Raw genomic sequence first — 17,215 nt, forward strand, 5'->3', positions numbered from 1 at the left:
CCAAGACGTTGCGTTTTAGGGGACGTTATGGTCGCATAACGTGCCCCTAACGCAAGGTATGGTGGTGTTGAAGTTGGACGTCAGATTGAGCTGCGTTATGCAGCTCTCAAAGCAGCCACTCCAGGTTAGTGATAGGAAGTCCGGATCTTTTTAAGGATTTGGATCATTTAAATCGGATCGTTGAAAACATCCGGATCTTTGAACCGAATAATTTGAATCATTTTACTAGGGAAGCAAACTGGGTGAAATGACTAACAGGACAGGACTTTCCCTGCACTGTATATTCTGTATGTTCCTGTTTCTTCCAGACAGACATCCACTGTGAACCGAATCTTTCATTGTGATGATCCGGATAATTAGATTCACAAAAAAGATCCGGATCAAATGAACGATTCGTTCATGATCCGGACAACACTACAGTCCCACCACGAGTCTCCACAGTGCAGTGAATATTAATTAGCCATGTGGCTGGCCGCGGAGGAGGAGGGGAGACCTCCTCCTCCAACATTACTGAGCATGTGCAAACAGTCTAACGTGGCTTAGCCCAGTATAACGTACAGCATGCAGCACTTTGTTTAAACGTGCTGCGTTACTATGTTACTATGCGTTACTATGTAACTGCTGTAACGTGGGACTTAAACGTCCCACTGTGAAAGCAGCCTAAAAGTATTAGAGGCAGAAGATCAGCAGGATTGCCAAGCAACTGGCATTGTATAAAATTAAAGAGAACCTGAAGCATGGGCTATATGGAGGCTGCCATATTTTTTTTGCTTTTAAACAATACCAGTTGCTTGGCAGTTCTACTGATCTTTCTGGCATTGGTAGTGTCTTAAACACTTAACGAACGCCCACTGCACAGGGGCGGCCGGAAAGTGGATCCCGTAAGGACCGCTGCATGTACAAGAGGCGGCGGTCCTTGTACGAGCATGGGCGGAGCTATCGCGTCATCCGTGGATCGATGGGCGGGGATTTAACCTCCAGCTCGCTGGCCACTTAGCAGCACCGGCGAGCGGAGGAATACACATATCCGCATGCAAAGCGTATAATAGCCTATTATACAGGCTGCCTCCTGCCCTGGTGGTCCCAGTGCCTGAGGGACCACCAGGACAGGCTGCAGCCACACTAGTCTGCACCCAATCACACTGATCCCCCCCCCCCTGCCCCCTGATCACCCACAGCACCCCTCAGACCCCCCCCCCCTGCCCACCCCCCAGACCCCTGTTGGCACCCAATCACCCCCCTAATCACCCATTAATCACTCCCTGTCACTATCTGTCAACACTATTTTTTTTATTCCCTAAACTGCCCCCTGCTCCCTCCTGATCACCCCCCCACCCCTCAGATTCTCCCCAGACCCCCCTCCCAGACCCTACCCCCACCCACTAATTACCCATCAATCACCCCCTGTCACTGCTACCCATCAGATTAGACCCCTATCTGCCCCTAGGGCACTCAATCACCCGCCCACACCCTCAGAACGCCCTCAGACCCCAGCCCTGATCACCTCGCCAGTGCATTGCTTGCATCTATTCCCCCCTCTAATCACACCTTGAGACACCCATCAATCACCTCCTGTCACCCCCTAGCACACCTACCCATCAGATCAGGCCCTAATTTTCCTGGTGTGGGCTCCTGATCACTCGGCCAAACCCTCAGACCCCCCTCAGACCCCCTTCCGATCACCTCCCCAGTGCATTGATTGCATCTATTTTCCCCTCTAACCACCCCCTGAAACACCCATCAATCACCTCCTGTCACCCCCCTAGCACTCCTATCCATCAGATCAGGCCCAATACAACCTGTCATCTAAAAGGCCACCCTGCTTATGCACAAAATTCGCCCCCTCATAGACCACCTGTCATCAAAATTTGCAGATGCTTATACCCCTGAACAGTCATTTTGAGACATTTGGTTTCCAGACTATTCACGGTTTTGGGCCCGTAAAATGCCAGGGCGGTATAAGAACCCCACAAGTGACCCCATTTTAGAAAAAAGACACCCCAAGGTATTCTGTTAGGTGTATGACGAGTTCATAGAAGATTTTATTTTTTGTCAAAAGTTAGCGGAAATTGATTTTTATTGTTTTTTTTCCACAAATTGTCATTTTTCACTAACTTGTGACAAAAAATAAAATCTTCTATGAACTTGCCATACACCTAACGGAATACCTTGGGGTGTCTTCTTTCTAAAATGGGGTCACTTGTGGGGTTCCTATACTGCCCTGGCATTTTAAGGGCCCTAAACCGTGAGGAGTAGTCTACAAAACAAATGCCTGAAAATGACCTGTGAATAGGACATTGGGCCCCTTAGCGCACCTAGGCTGCAAAAAAGTGTCACACATGTGGTATCGCCGTACTCAGGAGAAGTAGTATAATGTGTTTTGGGGTGTACTTTTACACATACCCATGCTGGGTGGGAGAAATCTCTCTGTAAATGGACAATTGTGTGTAAAAAAAATCAAACCATTGTCATTTACAGAGATATTTCTCCCACCCAGCATGGGTATGTGTAAAAATACACCCCAAAACACATTTTACTACTTCTCCTGAGTACGGCGGTACCACATGTGTGGCATTTTTTACACCCTAAGTGCGCTAAGGGGCCCAAAGTCCAATGAGTACCTTTAGGATTTCACAGGTCATTTTGCCACATTTGGTTTCAAGACTACTCCTCACGGTTTAGGGCCCCTAAAATGCCAGGGCAGTATAGGAACCCCACAAATGACCCCATTCTAGAAAGAAGACACCCAAAGGTATTCCGTTAAGAGTATGGTGAGTTCATAGAAGCTTTTATTTTTTGTCACAAGTTAGCGGAAAATGACACTTTGTGAAAAAAAACAACAATTAAAATCAATTTCCGCTAACTTGTGACAAAAAATAAAATCTTCTATGAACTCCCCATACTCCTAATGGAATACCTTGGGATGTCTTCTTTCTAAAATGGGGTCATTATTGGGGTTCCTATACTGCCCTGGCATTTTAGGGGCCCTAAACCGTGAGGAGTAGTCTTGAAACAAAAACGACCTGTGAAAGCCTAAAGGTACTCATTGAACTTTGGGCCCCTTAGCGCAGTTAGGGTGCAAAAAAGTGCCACACGTGGTATCGCCGTACTCAGGAGACGTAGTATAATGTGTTTTGGGGTGTATTTTTACACATACCCATGCTGAGTGGGAGAAATATCTCTGTAAATGGACAATTGTGTGTAAAAAAAATCAAATAATTGTCATTTACAGAGATATTTCTCCCACCCAGCATGGGTATGTGTAAAAATACACCCCAAAACACATTATACTACTTCTCTTGAGTACGGCAATACCACATGTGTGGCACTTTTTTGCAACCTAACTGCGCTAAGGGGCCCAAAGTCCAATGAGCACCTTTAGGCTTTACAGGGGTGCTTACAAATTAGCACCCCCCAAAATGCGAGGACAGTAAACACACCCCACAAATGACCCCATTTTGGAAAGTAGACACTTTAAGGTATTCAGAGAGGGGCATGGTGAGTCCGTGGCAGATTTCATTTTTTTTTGTCACAAGTTAGCAGAAATGGAAACTTTTTTTTCTTTTTTTCCTTGTCACAAACTGTCATTTTCCGCTAACTTGTGACAAAAAATAATATCTTCTATGAACTCACTATGCCTCTCAGTGAATACTTTGGGATGTCTTCTTTCCAAAATGGGGTCATTTGGGGGGTATTTATGCTATCCTGGAATTCTAGCCCCTCATGAAACATGACAGGTGGTCAGAAAAGTCAGAGATGCTACAAAATGGGAAAATTCACTTTTGGCACCACAGTTTGTAAACGCTATAACTTTTACCCAAACCAATAAATATAGGCTGAATGGGGATTTTTTTTAACCCACGCCCACATGACGTATAATAGATCGCACGGAGAGAGGGCGGTTATGAGCGGGGCTGTAATCCTGCGCAGCTCTGGCTATGAGAGCTGTGCAGGAGATAATTTTTAAAGCGGCGATTCTCATAAGGCGACCCTGGGGAGGGTCGAGACCTGTAATGAAGACTGGATTAGGCTCATAAAGCACCTGATAATGACAAGGAAGGTGCTGTTCGTCTGCCCTGAGGTCTGCTTTTGCAATGAGGTAATTAACTTATTTTATGAAATTCACCTCGTAAGTCCTTTAATCACACACACATGAAACAAGCATGCAGTGAATCCAGTTAGACTTCAGTCAGAGTATGTAATCTGCATGCTTATTCAGGGTATGTGGCTGAAAGTGTTAGAAGCAGAGGATAAACAGGACAGCCAGGCAACTGATATTGTATAAAAGAAAATATGTCAGCCTCCATGTCCCTCTCACTTCAGGTTCCCTTTACATAAATATGGCAGCCTCCATATCCCTCTCACGTCAGGTGTCATTAACCACTTCTGTACCAGCAGTCTCTGCTCTCTTAAGGGGCTTACTGATATCATGCCGCACTGATCAGCCGCTACCACCGTTTACGCTGCTTCCCTGTCACTGTAGCCCCTTGCATAGCTCCCAACTGTCCCTCTTTTGGAGGGACAGTCCCTCTTTGGGAGCCCTGGCCCTCTGTCCCTCTTTCCTCCTCATTTGTCCCTCTTTCAGGACTTTGTCCCTCTTTCAATGTAAAGATATATATTTCTCTACTAAAAAAATGTTTGACTCTAAACTGTATTCCCATCCTTTGAACTGATATATTACTCATTTTAAAATGTTAATATGAAGGAAAATGACCCAGGATAGAAAGGACCAGTGTGATTTGAATTATAAAACATATTTTCCTTATGAAATCTTCATGGTATGCGTGACTACGGATGTGACGGGGCGTGGCTTAAGTGTCCCTCTTTCTCATCTCAAAAAGTTGGGAGGTATGCCCTTGCACTGCCATCTCTATGATGACAGAGCTCCCTCAGCCAGTCAGGTGATTGGCTCACAGTGATCATGGGGCCAGGAGCCAATGAAATAGGCTGCCGACAGGCTCAGGGAGCTCTGCCATCATAGGGATGGAAGTGCGAGGGCGCTACAGTAACGGGAGAGCAGCGTGAACGGTGGTAGCATCAGGAGCGTGTGGCGGATATGATTGAAATCTACGCCCTGGCAGGAATAACAAGATCCAAACAGTTCCAAACAAGGCGTAGATTTCAATTAGCGAGGCCCGGAAGCAGTTATATCCTATCAAAACAGAAAGCGGGGAATCACACCAGGAAGAGAACCGACACAGTAGTTAAAACAATATCAAAATTAAAATATTCATTTTGTTAGTTTTCTTGCATGATTAGAAATGTAATAATTACATGGTTTTTTTTCCATAGAATTAAATGGAAGGAACCCTTGGTGAACGAAGAACTTCCAAGCCGTGTTCTTTCAGGTTCAATCATCATTAAGCCTGGAGTGACCAAATTCACTGAATCAGCCGCCCATTTTGCAGATGGTTCTGTAGTTGACAATCTTGACGTTGTTATACTTTCTACTGGATATGACTATAGTTTCCCTTTTTTGGATGAATCGGTCTTTAAGAAAGATGAGACAGAAGGATCTCTATATAAAAAGATTGTGCCAGTGCATATCAAGAATCCCACCATTGCATTCATTGGATTTGTTAAACCACTTGGACCAATCAATGTGACAACTGAAATGCAAAACCGATGGGCCATCAGACTATTTAAAGGTAAGGGACTCATCTGTGCCACTTGTTATTACCCTCAGTTCGCTCTCAAAATGTCAAATTAGGATGCCGACATACACGCCCATGTTTAATGTGGCAAATACTGGCTATAGGACATCAGAGGCGCTCCCCCCCAAAAATGCATTTTACCTTGTGCCTCTGTTGCATGTATGCATTCCTTAATATTACTTACAAAGTATCATTTTTCAGGCTTACACAAACTTCCAGATGAAACAGGGATTAGAGAAGAGATGCTGAAAAATAAAAGACAGAGACAGAAATGGTAAGGTATAGAACATGTTATGTGATTTTTGGCTAACCCTGAAATAATAAACCTATTATTTGTACAACGCTTTTCTCCTGTCAGACTCAAAGCGTTCAAGAGCTGCAGCCACTAAAGGCTCCAGAGCCCACCCTGCAATGTCAGGGAATCTTGCCCAAGCACTCTTTACTGAATAGGAACTGACCTTTACCAGGATTCCAACCCTGGTCCCCCATGTCAAAGGCAGAGCTCTTAACAAGTATACTATTCAGCCACTACTACAGTTTAGAACTGAGTGCATATCAAACAAAGCAGCAAAGAAAAGCATAAAAATTAACTTATCCCCTTTTGTGAAATGAACACACACATAACTCTTGGTATAATGAAGCAGCCACAACAAACATTTTAACGGTACAGTCATTTCCTGGGACTCCGACTCTTAAGTTACGTACACACATGGGATAAATTATTTTTATCCTTAAATATCTTTATCCTCACTCTGTGTATAAATGAAGTATTCAGCTCTCTGCCGAGCAACCCATTATCTTCTATGGAGAGGGGAGTTGGGAGGATGAGCAGGAAGTGTTCCACTGTAGTTTGCAGCAGGTACTGCAATTGGGGTTGAATGAATACTATTTAACCTTGGGACAGTGGAAGTCTGTATCACAGGTGGGGCAGAACTCTTTAACTACCTCCTATGGATTTCCACAAAATAGTAATAGGAGTCTGTTGGTGGGCCTTGAGGACCAGTGGCGTAGCTAAGGAGATGTGGGCCCTAATGCAAGTTTTACAATGGGGCCCCCCAAGCACTCTATACATAACAATTCATACTGTGCACCAAAACCTGCCAATGGCAACTACAGTGTCAGAGGTACAAGAAAGGGATGGGGAAAAGTTTGCTAATGATTACTACTATCCAAAGTATCTATAGAAGTGATTATTATGAGCACAGGACCAATAGAGAGCTAATACTGTAGTTGAGGGAGGTCCCTTTGGGGCCCCTCTGGCCCAAGGGCCCCGATGCGGTCGCTACCTCTGCAACCCCTATTGCTACGCCCCTGTTGAGGACAGGGTTGGGGAACCAAATGCAAACGCTTTAGAGAAATGTAAAATCTGATTGCACCATCTAGTGGCAAATCAAAGATTCTACACGGATAAAACATTGGAGACTTCCTCAGACAAAAGCTCCTTTTTTGGTATCCAATAGGTTTCTGACTTCTGATAAGCTTACATGTTCCACTGGCCTTCTCATCCCCCAAAATCTATTCAGTGGGATTAAAGTCTTTCTTATGGAATTTAAAATAGTGATGAAAGGCACTGTGCTTATGAAACCCAATTCTCTGTTATGTTTGTGGCTGTTTAAAGGAATCGTCAAGCAAAATATGCTGCCCATATTGGCTTAGGGTCCCATTACATCTTAATCCATTTCTGATTTCTGGGTCAAGTAATTATGGTAAAGACTAGATTGTGAGCTCCTCTGAGGGACAGGTAGTGAGTGACATCAATAAATATGCATAATAATAATAATGTGTTTTCATGGATTTATTATTTATTATTGCATTGAACTTGGGCCTGCAATATATCAGAATAACAATCTAGACTGAATCGTCAAGCAAAATATGTTGCCCAAGTTCACTGCAATAATACATGATAAATCCATGAAAAAACATTATTATGACAACTTCCACATTATTTTACATAGCATATGTAATGGATTGGCTGATGCCAGATAAGTGTGCTATCTGGTTGCTTGAGACTGAATGTTAAAACTAGGCCTAGTTAATAAAGTACAATCACCGACTCTGCATACATACCATCAACTCTATATTAAATGTTAGAATCAGAGGCGGGACAAGGTCCTCCAGCACCCAAGGCTGAGACACCAAAGTGCTCCCCTCCATCCCTGCCACCCCAGCTGTCACACACTGCTATTACACTAAGAGGCGCCACAGGGCCCACAACCTCCCCAACACCTTAATATGTAGTTATCTGGCTTGCAGTCACTGTCATGTGTCCCCTTTTCTTATTTCTTTCTGCTTCAAACACAATTAGGAATGACAGCTGAATGAATTCTGCGCCCCCTCCTACACTGCGCCCTGAGGCTGGAGCCTCTCCAGCCTATGCCTCGGCCCGGCCCTGGTTAGAATACAGTAATAGAAAGTATATTAACCTTTGAGGGTCATGTAATCCAGTCTTTAAAGGGAAGGTGTAATGATCAGTAGTGATCAGCTCTTTCTGCACAATAGTCAGTATACTTTATTTAAATGTGTAATACAAGTGATTTGGTGCACTACTCAGTAGCACTAGAGAGTAGTAGCCCTCAGTGGAAAGGGCCCACTAGTGGAAGAGTAGTGGCCCCTAGTGGCAGGGGACCACTAGAGGGAGAGTGGTCAGATAGGCGAGGTCGGCAACAGATTAGATTGGCAGAAATACAGAATCGTTAGGCAGAAGGAGAGTCAAGAACAGGAAAAGAGTCACAACAAATATTCAATACAATATAAATCTCCTAGTCTAGTGTGAAATCCCCCAAAGCAGCTCAACCAATCAGCAGTGAGATACAGCGATCTGATGTCAGCTGACCCGCCTCCTAAACGCATAAAGGTCCTGATGCTCCGTGCGCGAGCGTGCTGACCTGAGCTGATGTGGCGCTGAAAGACCTGTTCTGCCAGAGACTGCGCGAGATGCCTGAGAAGACGCGGCAGCAGCCGCGGTTGTGTCAGACGCGGAAGTGGCGGCCGCATCGCTTCCCGCTGTAGAGGTAACCGCACTATTCCTAACATTAGGTCCGAGCACTTTAAAAATAAAAAAATCCACTTACCTGGGGCTTCTTCCAGCCCTCTGCATCCGTCCTGTGCCCTCACCGCAGCTCCGGTGGCTCCCGGTCCCCTCTGTTGGAGGAGCCGACCTCACCAGGTCGGCTTCCGGGTCAGCTTCTCCTGCACTCCAGCGTGCGGCTCACTGGTAGCGCTGACGTCATCCGGACTGTACAGTACGGCGCAGGTGCAGAACTACTGCGCCTGCGCAGTACAGTCCGGATGATGTCAGTGTGACTGAGAGCCACTCACGCAGGCGCATCATCCCCTCCAGTGCACGACATCCTGCACCGGAGGGGACCCCAGGCCACCAGCGGTGAGCGGAGCTGCGACAAGGGCACAGGACGGCAGGCAGGGGCTGGAGGAAGCCCCAGGTAAGTGGATTTTTTTTTCATACAGCTCTGATGTATCCTTTAAGCACAGCAGAGCCTACAAAAAGACTAAAATGTTGGCCTTCACCACTGTGAATACTGTTGGTGATTTGTTCTGGTTGCTTGAGACTTCTGGTTAGTTGAGTTCTGGATAACTGGGACTCTGCTGTATAGTATTGACTTAGCACTTAGCCTTCTTGTAGAGATTTTTATATACCCATTTCTACTGAGGTAGAGGTTGACCGTGACAGCCACTGCTTAGACCTGTAGTCCTCCCGCCGGCCACGCTACACCGCTTACAACACACAGCCACCATCTTCTATTGAGCCTGGACTTTACATAAGATATATAGACAAGTTACTTGTTATAGTTAGTTTTTCATCTCGGATCCGCTTAAACTTGTCAATTGTTACCATTTGGTTGTTTTTATAATAACATTTTAAATATGTTTAAGCCCTGTACTCCCCAATAGTGTGTTGTCCGATGCAGGTATTCTTAAAGGTGAGAGGGTCGTATTTTAGATGAGGTTGATATCCCGTATTTTCTATGGTGTATCCTTGCAGCTAATCTTGTTAGATTTTTGTGGAAAACATCTGATCTGCATGCTTGGTCAGGGTCTATGACTAAAAGTATTAGCGGCAGAAGATCAGCAAGATTGCCAAGCAACTGGCATTGTATACAATTAAAGAGAACCTGAAGCATGGGCTATATGGAGGCTGCCATATCTTATTTGCTTTTAAACAATACCAGTTGCTTGGCAGTTCTACTGATCTTTCTGGCATTGGTAGTGTCTTAATCAAGCTAACAGGGAAAAGGGTAAGAGGAAAAAATTGCAGGGACATAAGTGAATTGAATAAGCATCACCTTTGCCAAGTTGGGCAGTGGTCCTGAACCTTATTTGTAAACACAAATCAAATTAACAAAGGGTTCCTTGGGACTCAACGGTGTATGCAAAGATAGAAAAACTTTATTGACTTATTAATAATACATATTGCAGGGCTAACTAGAGAAATGCACACAGAGCTATAAAAGCAACAGCGCTGTTGTCAGTTAAAACCGAGCCAACATCCACACCATACTGACACACTTCACACCATACGCATCCAGATGTTTGCGGGGTACCCCATAAGTGGAAAGAAGTTGGCAATGGAAACAGTCCGCCTGCGGGAAAAAGAGATGAAATACAGCCTGGTTTTAGCACACACAGGTATATGTGGCAGAGTGTCCAATGTCCTCCAAATAGACAGGCATATGTCTCACTTGAATGGGCTGGCACATGAAAGAACATATATTCACTGCGTGTATATACTCATACTCACGACCTCCAAATGTCCGTCGCAAGTTGAATGGAAGTGTTACTTCACCTGGCTATTTTGAAACAGCCGCGCAGGCAGGCTGCACCAAATGTAATCCACTGAGAGGGGCCCCTCTAGGTGCGATCCGGTCCGGCGTGTGATCAAACTTTAACAGCTGGGGAGACCAACCAAGCGCATCGGAACCGCGATAGGCGTTCACCTCCACACGGCTAGCTCGCCCGTCACAGTCCATCCACGGGCATGAGCACCCTTCACCGGTCGAGTAGCCAGCTTACTTAGGAGGACGCCGCACTCCACGCGCTGAAACAGATTCCCCAGCGCGTCACCGCCTGATAGGTCCGCGGTCAGTAGGCTGGATGAAGGCGAATAATCGCCGACTAGTTTCGCTTAGCGTCACCAAGCTTCATCAGGGCGGGGCTTGGAGACGTGAGCCGTCCTCCTATACGGAATCCTCGACTCCTCCTCTCCTAACGCAGCAATGCTGTATTTAAAAAGTGGAAGCTACGGCCATCCAATCAGGGAAGGAAGTAGTGGATCTTTATTCGTCTGCTATTATATAGATTTTCTACTCAAATCACATTTTTAATGTTGCAAGTTGAGACAGAAGTTAGGCAGCATGATTACAACACATATTCACATACAACCCATGTGAACACATCCTTGACCTAGTGCGGGCGCATCGACACACGACAACACCAAATACGGATCTATATGTGCTATTGATTGCGGAGCAAGATACAGTATCTAACCGAACCTACTGTTAGTTAGGTATGTGAATACGAAATTATTATCCCAAGGAGACTGAGATCAGTCAAAAAGCCTACTTAAGAGGAAGGAAAAAAAGGGGGGGGGGAGGTAGAGGTAACCGCACTATTCCTAACATTAGGTCCGAGCACTTTAAAAATAAAAAATCCACTTACCTGGGGCTTCTTCCAGCCCTCTGCATCCGTCCTGTGCCCTCACCGCTGCTCCGGTGGCTCCCGGTCCCCTCTGTTGGAGGAGCCGACCTCACCAGGTCGGCTTCCGGGTCAGCTTCTCCTGCACTCCAGCGTGCGGCTCACTGGTAGCGCTGACGTCATCCGGACTGTACAGTACGGCGCAGGTGCAGAACTACTGCGCCTGCGCAGTACAGTCCGGATGATGTCAGTGTGACTGAGAGCCACTCACGCAGGCGCATCATCCCCTCCAGTGCACGACATCCTGCACCGGAGGGGACCCCAGGCCACCAGCGGTGAGCGGAGCTGCGACAAGGGCACAGGACGGCAGGCAGGGGCTGGAGGAAGCCCCAGGTAAGTGCATTTTTTTTTCCATACAGCTCTGATGTATCCTTTAAGCACAGCAGAGCCTACAAAAAGACTAAAATGTTGGCCTTCACCACTGTGAATACTGTTGGTGATTTGTTCTGGTTGCTTGAGACTTCTGGTTAGTTGAGTTCTGGATAACTGGGACTCTGCTGTATAGTATTGACTTAGCACTTAGCCTTCTTGTAGAGATTTTTATATACCCATTTCTACTGAGGTAGAGGTTGACCGTGACAGCCACTGCTTAGACCTGTAGTCCTCCCGCCGGCCACGCTACACTGCTTACAACACACAGCCACCATCTTCTATTGAGCCTGGACTTTACATAAGATATATAGACAAGTTACTTGTTATAGTTAGTTTTTCATCTCGGATCCGCTTAAACTTGTCAATTGTTACCATTTGGTTGTTTTTATAATAACATTTTAAATATGTTTAAGCCCTGTACTCCCCAATAGTGTGGTGTCCGATGCAGGTATTCTTAAAGGTGAGAGGGGCGTATTTTAGATGAGGTTGATATCCCGTATTTTCTATGGTGTATCCTTGCAGCTAATCTTGTTAGATTTTTGTGGAAAACATCTGATCTGCATGCTTGGTCAGGGTCTATGACTAAAAGTATTAGCGGCAGAAGATCAGCAGGATTGCCAAGAAACTGGCATTGTATACAATTAAAGAGAACCTGAAGCATGGGCTATATGGAGGCTGCCATATCTTTTTTGCTTTTAAACAATACCAGTTGCTTGGCAGTTCTACTGATCTTTCTGGCCTTGGTAGTGTCTTAAAGAGACTCCGTAACAAAAATTGCATCCTGTTTTTTATCATCCTACAAGTTCCAAAAGCTATTCTAATGTGTTCTGGCTTACTGCAGCACGCTCTACTATCACCATCTCTGTAATAAATCAACTTATCTCTCTCTTGTCAGACTTGTCAGCCTGTGTCTGGAAGGCTGCCAAGTTCTTCAGTGTTGTGGTTCTGTGATGCATCTCCCCCCTCCAGGCCCCTCTCTGCACACTGCTGTGTGTTATTTAGATTAGTGCAGCTTCTCTCTGCTCTATTATCTTTTACAAACTGGATAAATCCTCCTCTGAGCTGGCTGGGCTTTCACATACTGAGGAATTACATACAGGCAGAGCTGTCTGCACTCTGCAGGAAGAAACAGCCTGACACTTCAGTGGAAGATAACTGCAGGGGGAAAGAAACACACAAATGATCTCTTGAGATTCAAAAGGAATGCTGTATACAGCCTGCTTATGTATGGATGTATTTTCTATGTGTGGACATACTGTACATCAACCTACTTCCTGTTTTGGTGGCCATTTTGTTTGTTTATAAACAAACTTTTTAAAACTGTTTTTAACCACTTTTAATGTGGTGAGGAGCGGCGAAACTGTGACAGAGGGTAATAGGAGATGTCCCCTAACGCACTGGTATGTTTACTTTTGTGCGATTTTAACAATACAGATTCTCTTTGATCACACACATGAAACAAGCATGCAGTGAATCCAGTCAGACTTCAGTCAGAGTATGTAATCTGCATGCTTATTCAGGGTATGTGGCTGAAAGTATTAGAAGCAGATGATAAACAGGACAGCCAGGCAACTGATATTGTATAAAAGAAAATATGTCAGCCTCCATGTCCCTCTCACTTCAGGTTCCCTTTTACATAAATATGTCAGCCTCCATATCCCTCTCACTTCAGGTGTCTTTAACCACTTCTGTACCAGCAGTCTCTGCTCTCTTAAGGGGCTTACTGATGTCATGCCGCACTGATCCGCCGCTACCACCGTTTACGCCTCTTCCCTGTCACTGTAGCCCCTTGCATAGCTCCCAACTGTCCCTCTTTTGGAGGGACAGTCCCTCTTTGGGAGCCCTGGCCCTCTGTCCCTCTTTCCTCCTCATTTGTCCCTCTTTCAGGACTTTGTCCCTCTTTCAAGGTAAAGATATATATTTCTCTACTAAAAATGTGTTTGACACTAAACTGTATTCCCATCCTTTAAACTAATATATTACTCATTTTAAAATGTTAATATGATGGAAAATGACCCAGGATAGAAAGGACCAGTGTGATTTGAATTATAAAACATATTTTTCTTATGAAATCTTCATGGTATGCGTGACTAAGGGTGTGACGGGGACGTGATCAGGGGCATGGCTTAAGTGTCCCTCTCTCTCCTCTCAAAAAGTTGGGAGGTGTGCCCTTGTACTGCCATCCCTATGATGGCAGAGCTCTCTCAGCCAGTCAGGTGATTGGCTCACAGTGATCACGGGGCCAGGAGCCAATGAAATAGGCTGCCGACAGGCTCAGGGAGCTCTGCCATCATGGGGATGGAAGTGCGAGGGCGCTACAGTAACGGGAGAGCAGCGTGAACAGTGGTAGCGGCAGGAGCATGTGGCGGATATGATTGAAATCTATGCCCTGGCAGGAATAACAAGATCCAAACAGTTCCAAACAAGGTGTAGATTTCAATTAGCGAAGCCCGGAAGCAGTTATATCCTATCAAAACAGAAAGCGGGGAGTCACACCCGGAAGACAACAGACACAGAAGTTAAAACAATATCAAAATTAAAATATTAATTTTGTTAGTTTTCTTGCATGATTAGAAATGTAATAATTACCGGTACATGTTGTTTTTTTCCATAGAATGAAATGGATTTTTATATACCCATTTCTGCTGAGGTACTTAGGGAATCTTAATTTGATGCTTTCCTTGAGGGAATCTTCATTTGATGCTTTCCTTGAGAAAAAAAAGATAGTTCTGTCAAGTGGGCAATTTGCATGTAAGGCTATTTGTGAGAGAAATGTACATTTAATTATCAGTAGCTTGATGTATAAACATTTAAAACTCCTCCCCTTAGGTTTGCAACAGCTGAAAATAACTTCCGAAGAACACATTATATCTCATACTTGGATGACCTTGCATCAGATATAGGTGTGAAACCAGACGTATGGAAGCTGCTCCTCACAGACCCAGTTTTGGCCTTCAAAGTGGTCTTTGGTCCATGCAGTTCTTACCAGTATCGACTCAATGGTCCAGGAAAATGGGCTGGAGCTCGGGAAGCTATTCTCACACAATGGGAGAGAATTGAAAAGCCTCTAAGAACCAGAGTGACAAAGCAGAATTCTAAACATTCATTGACATCTATTTTACTCTTTTGTTTCTGCCTTTTGATTTCAATCGTAGCTGTTTGGCTGAAAGAATGATATGTAACTGTGTTTTGTTCTCACAAGTGCTGTAAATGCTTGAGATGAAAATGTGCTGAACAGACAATCCCTTCATGAATTGCAGGAATCAATAGCAAATCTTAGTTCAGTTTGCTCATGTGTGTAAAATGTGCAAACAGAGGTTACACAACAGTGTGATATAATTGTTGCCAGTTAATTAATTAGTCCAGTTGTTGGAAATGTGCAAGAAGCTCCTTATCTATACAGCAAATTACTTATCCACTAAAATGGAAAGTTTCTAGGTTTTCCAGAAAATGAGTACATTTCCCAGGCTTAAAGAAATGCAATGTCAGCTTCAGACGATTTTGGATATCGACATTGTCGTTAGCATTCCCAATAACCACACTATCATAAAAGCTGCCAGTCAAATCTGTTCGTCAAACAAGACCTGTCCTTAGTAAACCTACTGTATGTTGATGATGAGAAATTAGATTTTTCTCTGAAGTGAAGTCTTGTAAAGCATCTCTTATGCTAGGTACTTACGATGCGTTTTTTTAGGTTAATTTTCTGTTTGATCGATTTTCAATTCGTTTTTCTTCTTGATTTCCCGCTCTATTCTCTTACCTTTTCTTATCAACTTCTATTCACTTCTATGAGGAATTGAGCGGTAAAACAATCAAAAGTAATATCGGACATGATGGAAATTATCTATGGAACGCAGCTATCGAACGCAAAATCGTATTGTGTATACCTAGCATTAGGAACCCCTCAAATAACTTGCACACAGATAAGATAAGATTACAGATCTATAATTTCCTGAATCTGATATTTTTGCTCTTCTTAAATAATGGGAAAACGTTGGCTGTATGCCAGTCTATTGGAACTCTGTCACTTGAAAGAGAGTCGCAAAAGATAAGATAAAGGGGTTTATCAATAACTGAACTTAATTCCCTTTAGCACCCGAGGATGTATGCCATCCAGACCAGGTGCCCTATTATCTAGGGCTCGATTCACAAAAGCGTGATAACAGCTTTCACAGCAGTGTGATCGCGCGCAAAGGTTTGTTTATCATGCAGAGTAATGCTTTCTCCTGCATGGGACGCCACGCCGCCCTAACCTCCATCCGGCCATACACTACAGGGCTTTGCTGCCATGCACGCTGCCCGGCCAAGTTGACCGTGACAGCTACTGCTTGGACCTGTAGTCCTCCCGCTGGCCATGCTACGCAGCTTACAACACACAGCCACCATCTCCTATTGAGCCTGGACGGGACACTCTGTGCTCTACAACTACTGACAGCCTATTGATATATTGTGTCATCATTTCAAGTTTAATGCATGATGATGTTTTTACATGGTGATATTTGCTGCTGGTCTCTGCTGCTTCCTGTGCTTGCTTCACCTGCATGTAGGGTCTACCTCTCCACTGCTTTACGCTGTGTGCTACATATAAACCATACTAACTTGGCTGTTTTGAATGACGGATGTCCTACGTGTAATAGTGTCTCTAAGGAACTGAACTGGCCTTAAGTTCTGTTATCTGGATTCCCCCTTTTTTTAACATTAGCTTTAGATGCCGGCGGATGATTGTGATCATGTGTGGTTATTATCGGGTGGATGAGCTGTGACGGGGTGGCCATCCCATGTGCTTTTTAATGGTATTATTAATATATCTTTTCAATAAATTTTGATACGCTTTTTTGCAACTATTAATGATCTTATGTGTGTACTCATTGCTTTATGGGTATTGTATGTCCTGCTCTTTTAAAATCCACTGCCAAACCTTTTGATTATTACAGGTGCCTTATTACCTAGGGCTCGATTCACAAAAGCGTGATAACTGCTTTCACAGCAGTGTGATCGTGTGCAAAGGTTTGTTTATCATGCGGGAGTAATGCTTTACGCACGCAAACCGCCACGCGCGGCAGATCGCATGGTAACTGCTGTGATAGCACTTGTGGACCGTGTCGGATCGGGAGGTGGAAAAACAGATGAAATAAACCTGCTGGCCAAGCAGCAGAAACCATGTGTTATCACTCCCAATAGAAACCTGCAGCAAGTCTTCACTGCGAGCAGCAACACCTGGTTTCTGCTGCTTGGGCAACAAGTGGATTTCCTCAGCTTTACCACCTCTCAGTCCAACACTGCTTGTGGAACCCACCCTTTCTAACAAGCATGTAGCCAATTAAATCAGAGCCTCTGATCTGCATACGTGCTCTGGATCAGGGAAGCAAAATGAATGGATCAGGGAGACAAGAATGGACAGAAAAAGTCTCTGCATCTTTTATGCCAAGTGCAGGGAGTCCCCAACTTATGAACGCCCGCCGATATCAACTGCAAATCCA

The 17,215-nt window shown here is 44.6% G+C and overlaps 1 protein-coding gene across 2 annotated transcripts in view; it reads left to right on the top strand.

Annotated features, from left to right (window-relative positions):
* The window catches only part of LOC137521109 (dimethylaniline monooxygenase [N-oxide-forming] 2-like), an 88,932-nt gene extending 72,349 nt beyond the window's left edge, over positions 1 to 16,583 (top strand). For both annotated transcript variants that reach the window (XM_068239913.1, XM_068239914.1), the window contains exons 7-9: positions 5,293 to 5,648; positions 5,856 to 5,928; positions 14,565 to 16,583. In XM_068239913.1, coding sequence (XP_068096014.1) covers positions 5,293 to 5,648; positions 5,856 to 5,928; positions 14,565 to 14,910 — 775 coding nt within the window. In that variant the 3' untranslated portion in view covers positions 14,911 to 16,583. The remainder of the gene's footprint in view (positions 1 to 5,292; positions 5,649 to 5,855; positions 5,929 to 14,564) is intronic.
* The last annotated feature ends 632 nt before the right edge of the window (positions 16,584 to 17,215 follow it).

Source organism: Hyperolius riggenbachi, chromosome 6, assembly GCF_040937935.1.
Source record: "Hyperolius riggenbachi isolate aHypRig1 chromosome 6, aHypRig1.pri, whole genome shotgun sequence".
NCBI classification, from domain to species: Eukaryota; Metazoa; Chordata; class Amphibia; order Anura; family Hyperoliidae; genus Hyperolius; species Hyperolius riggenbachi.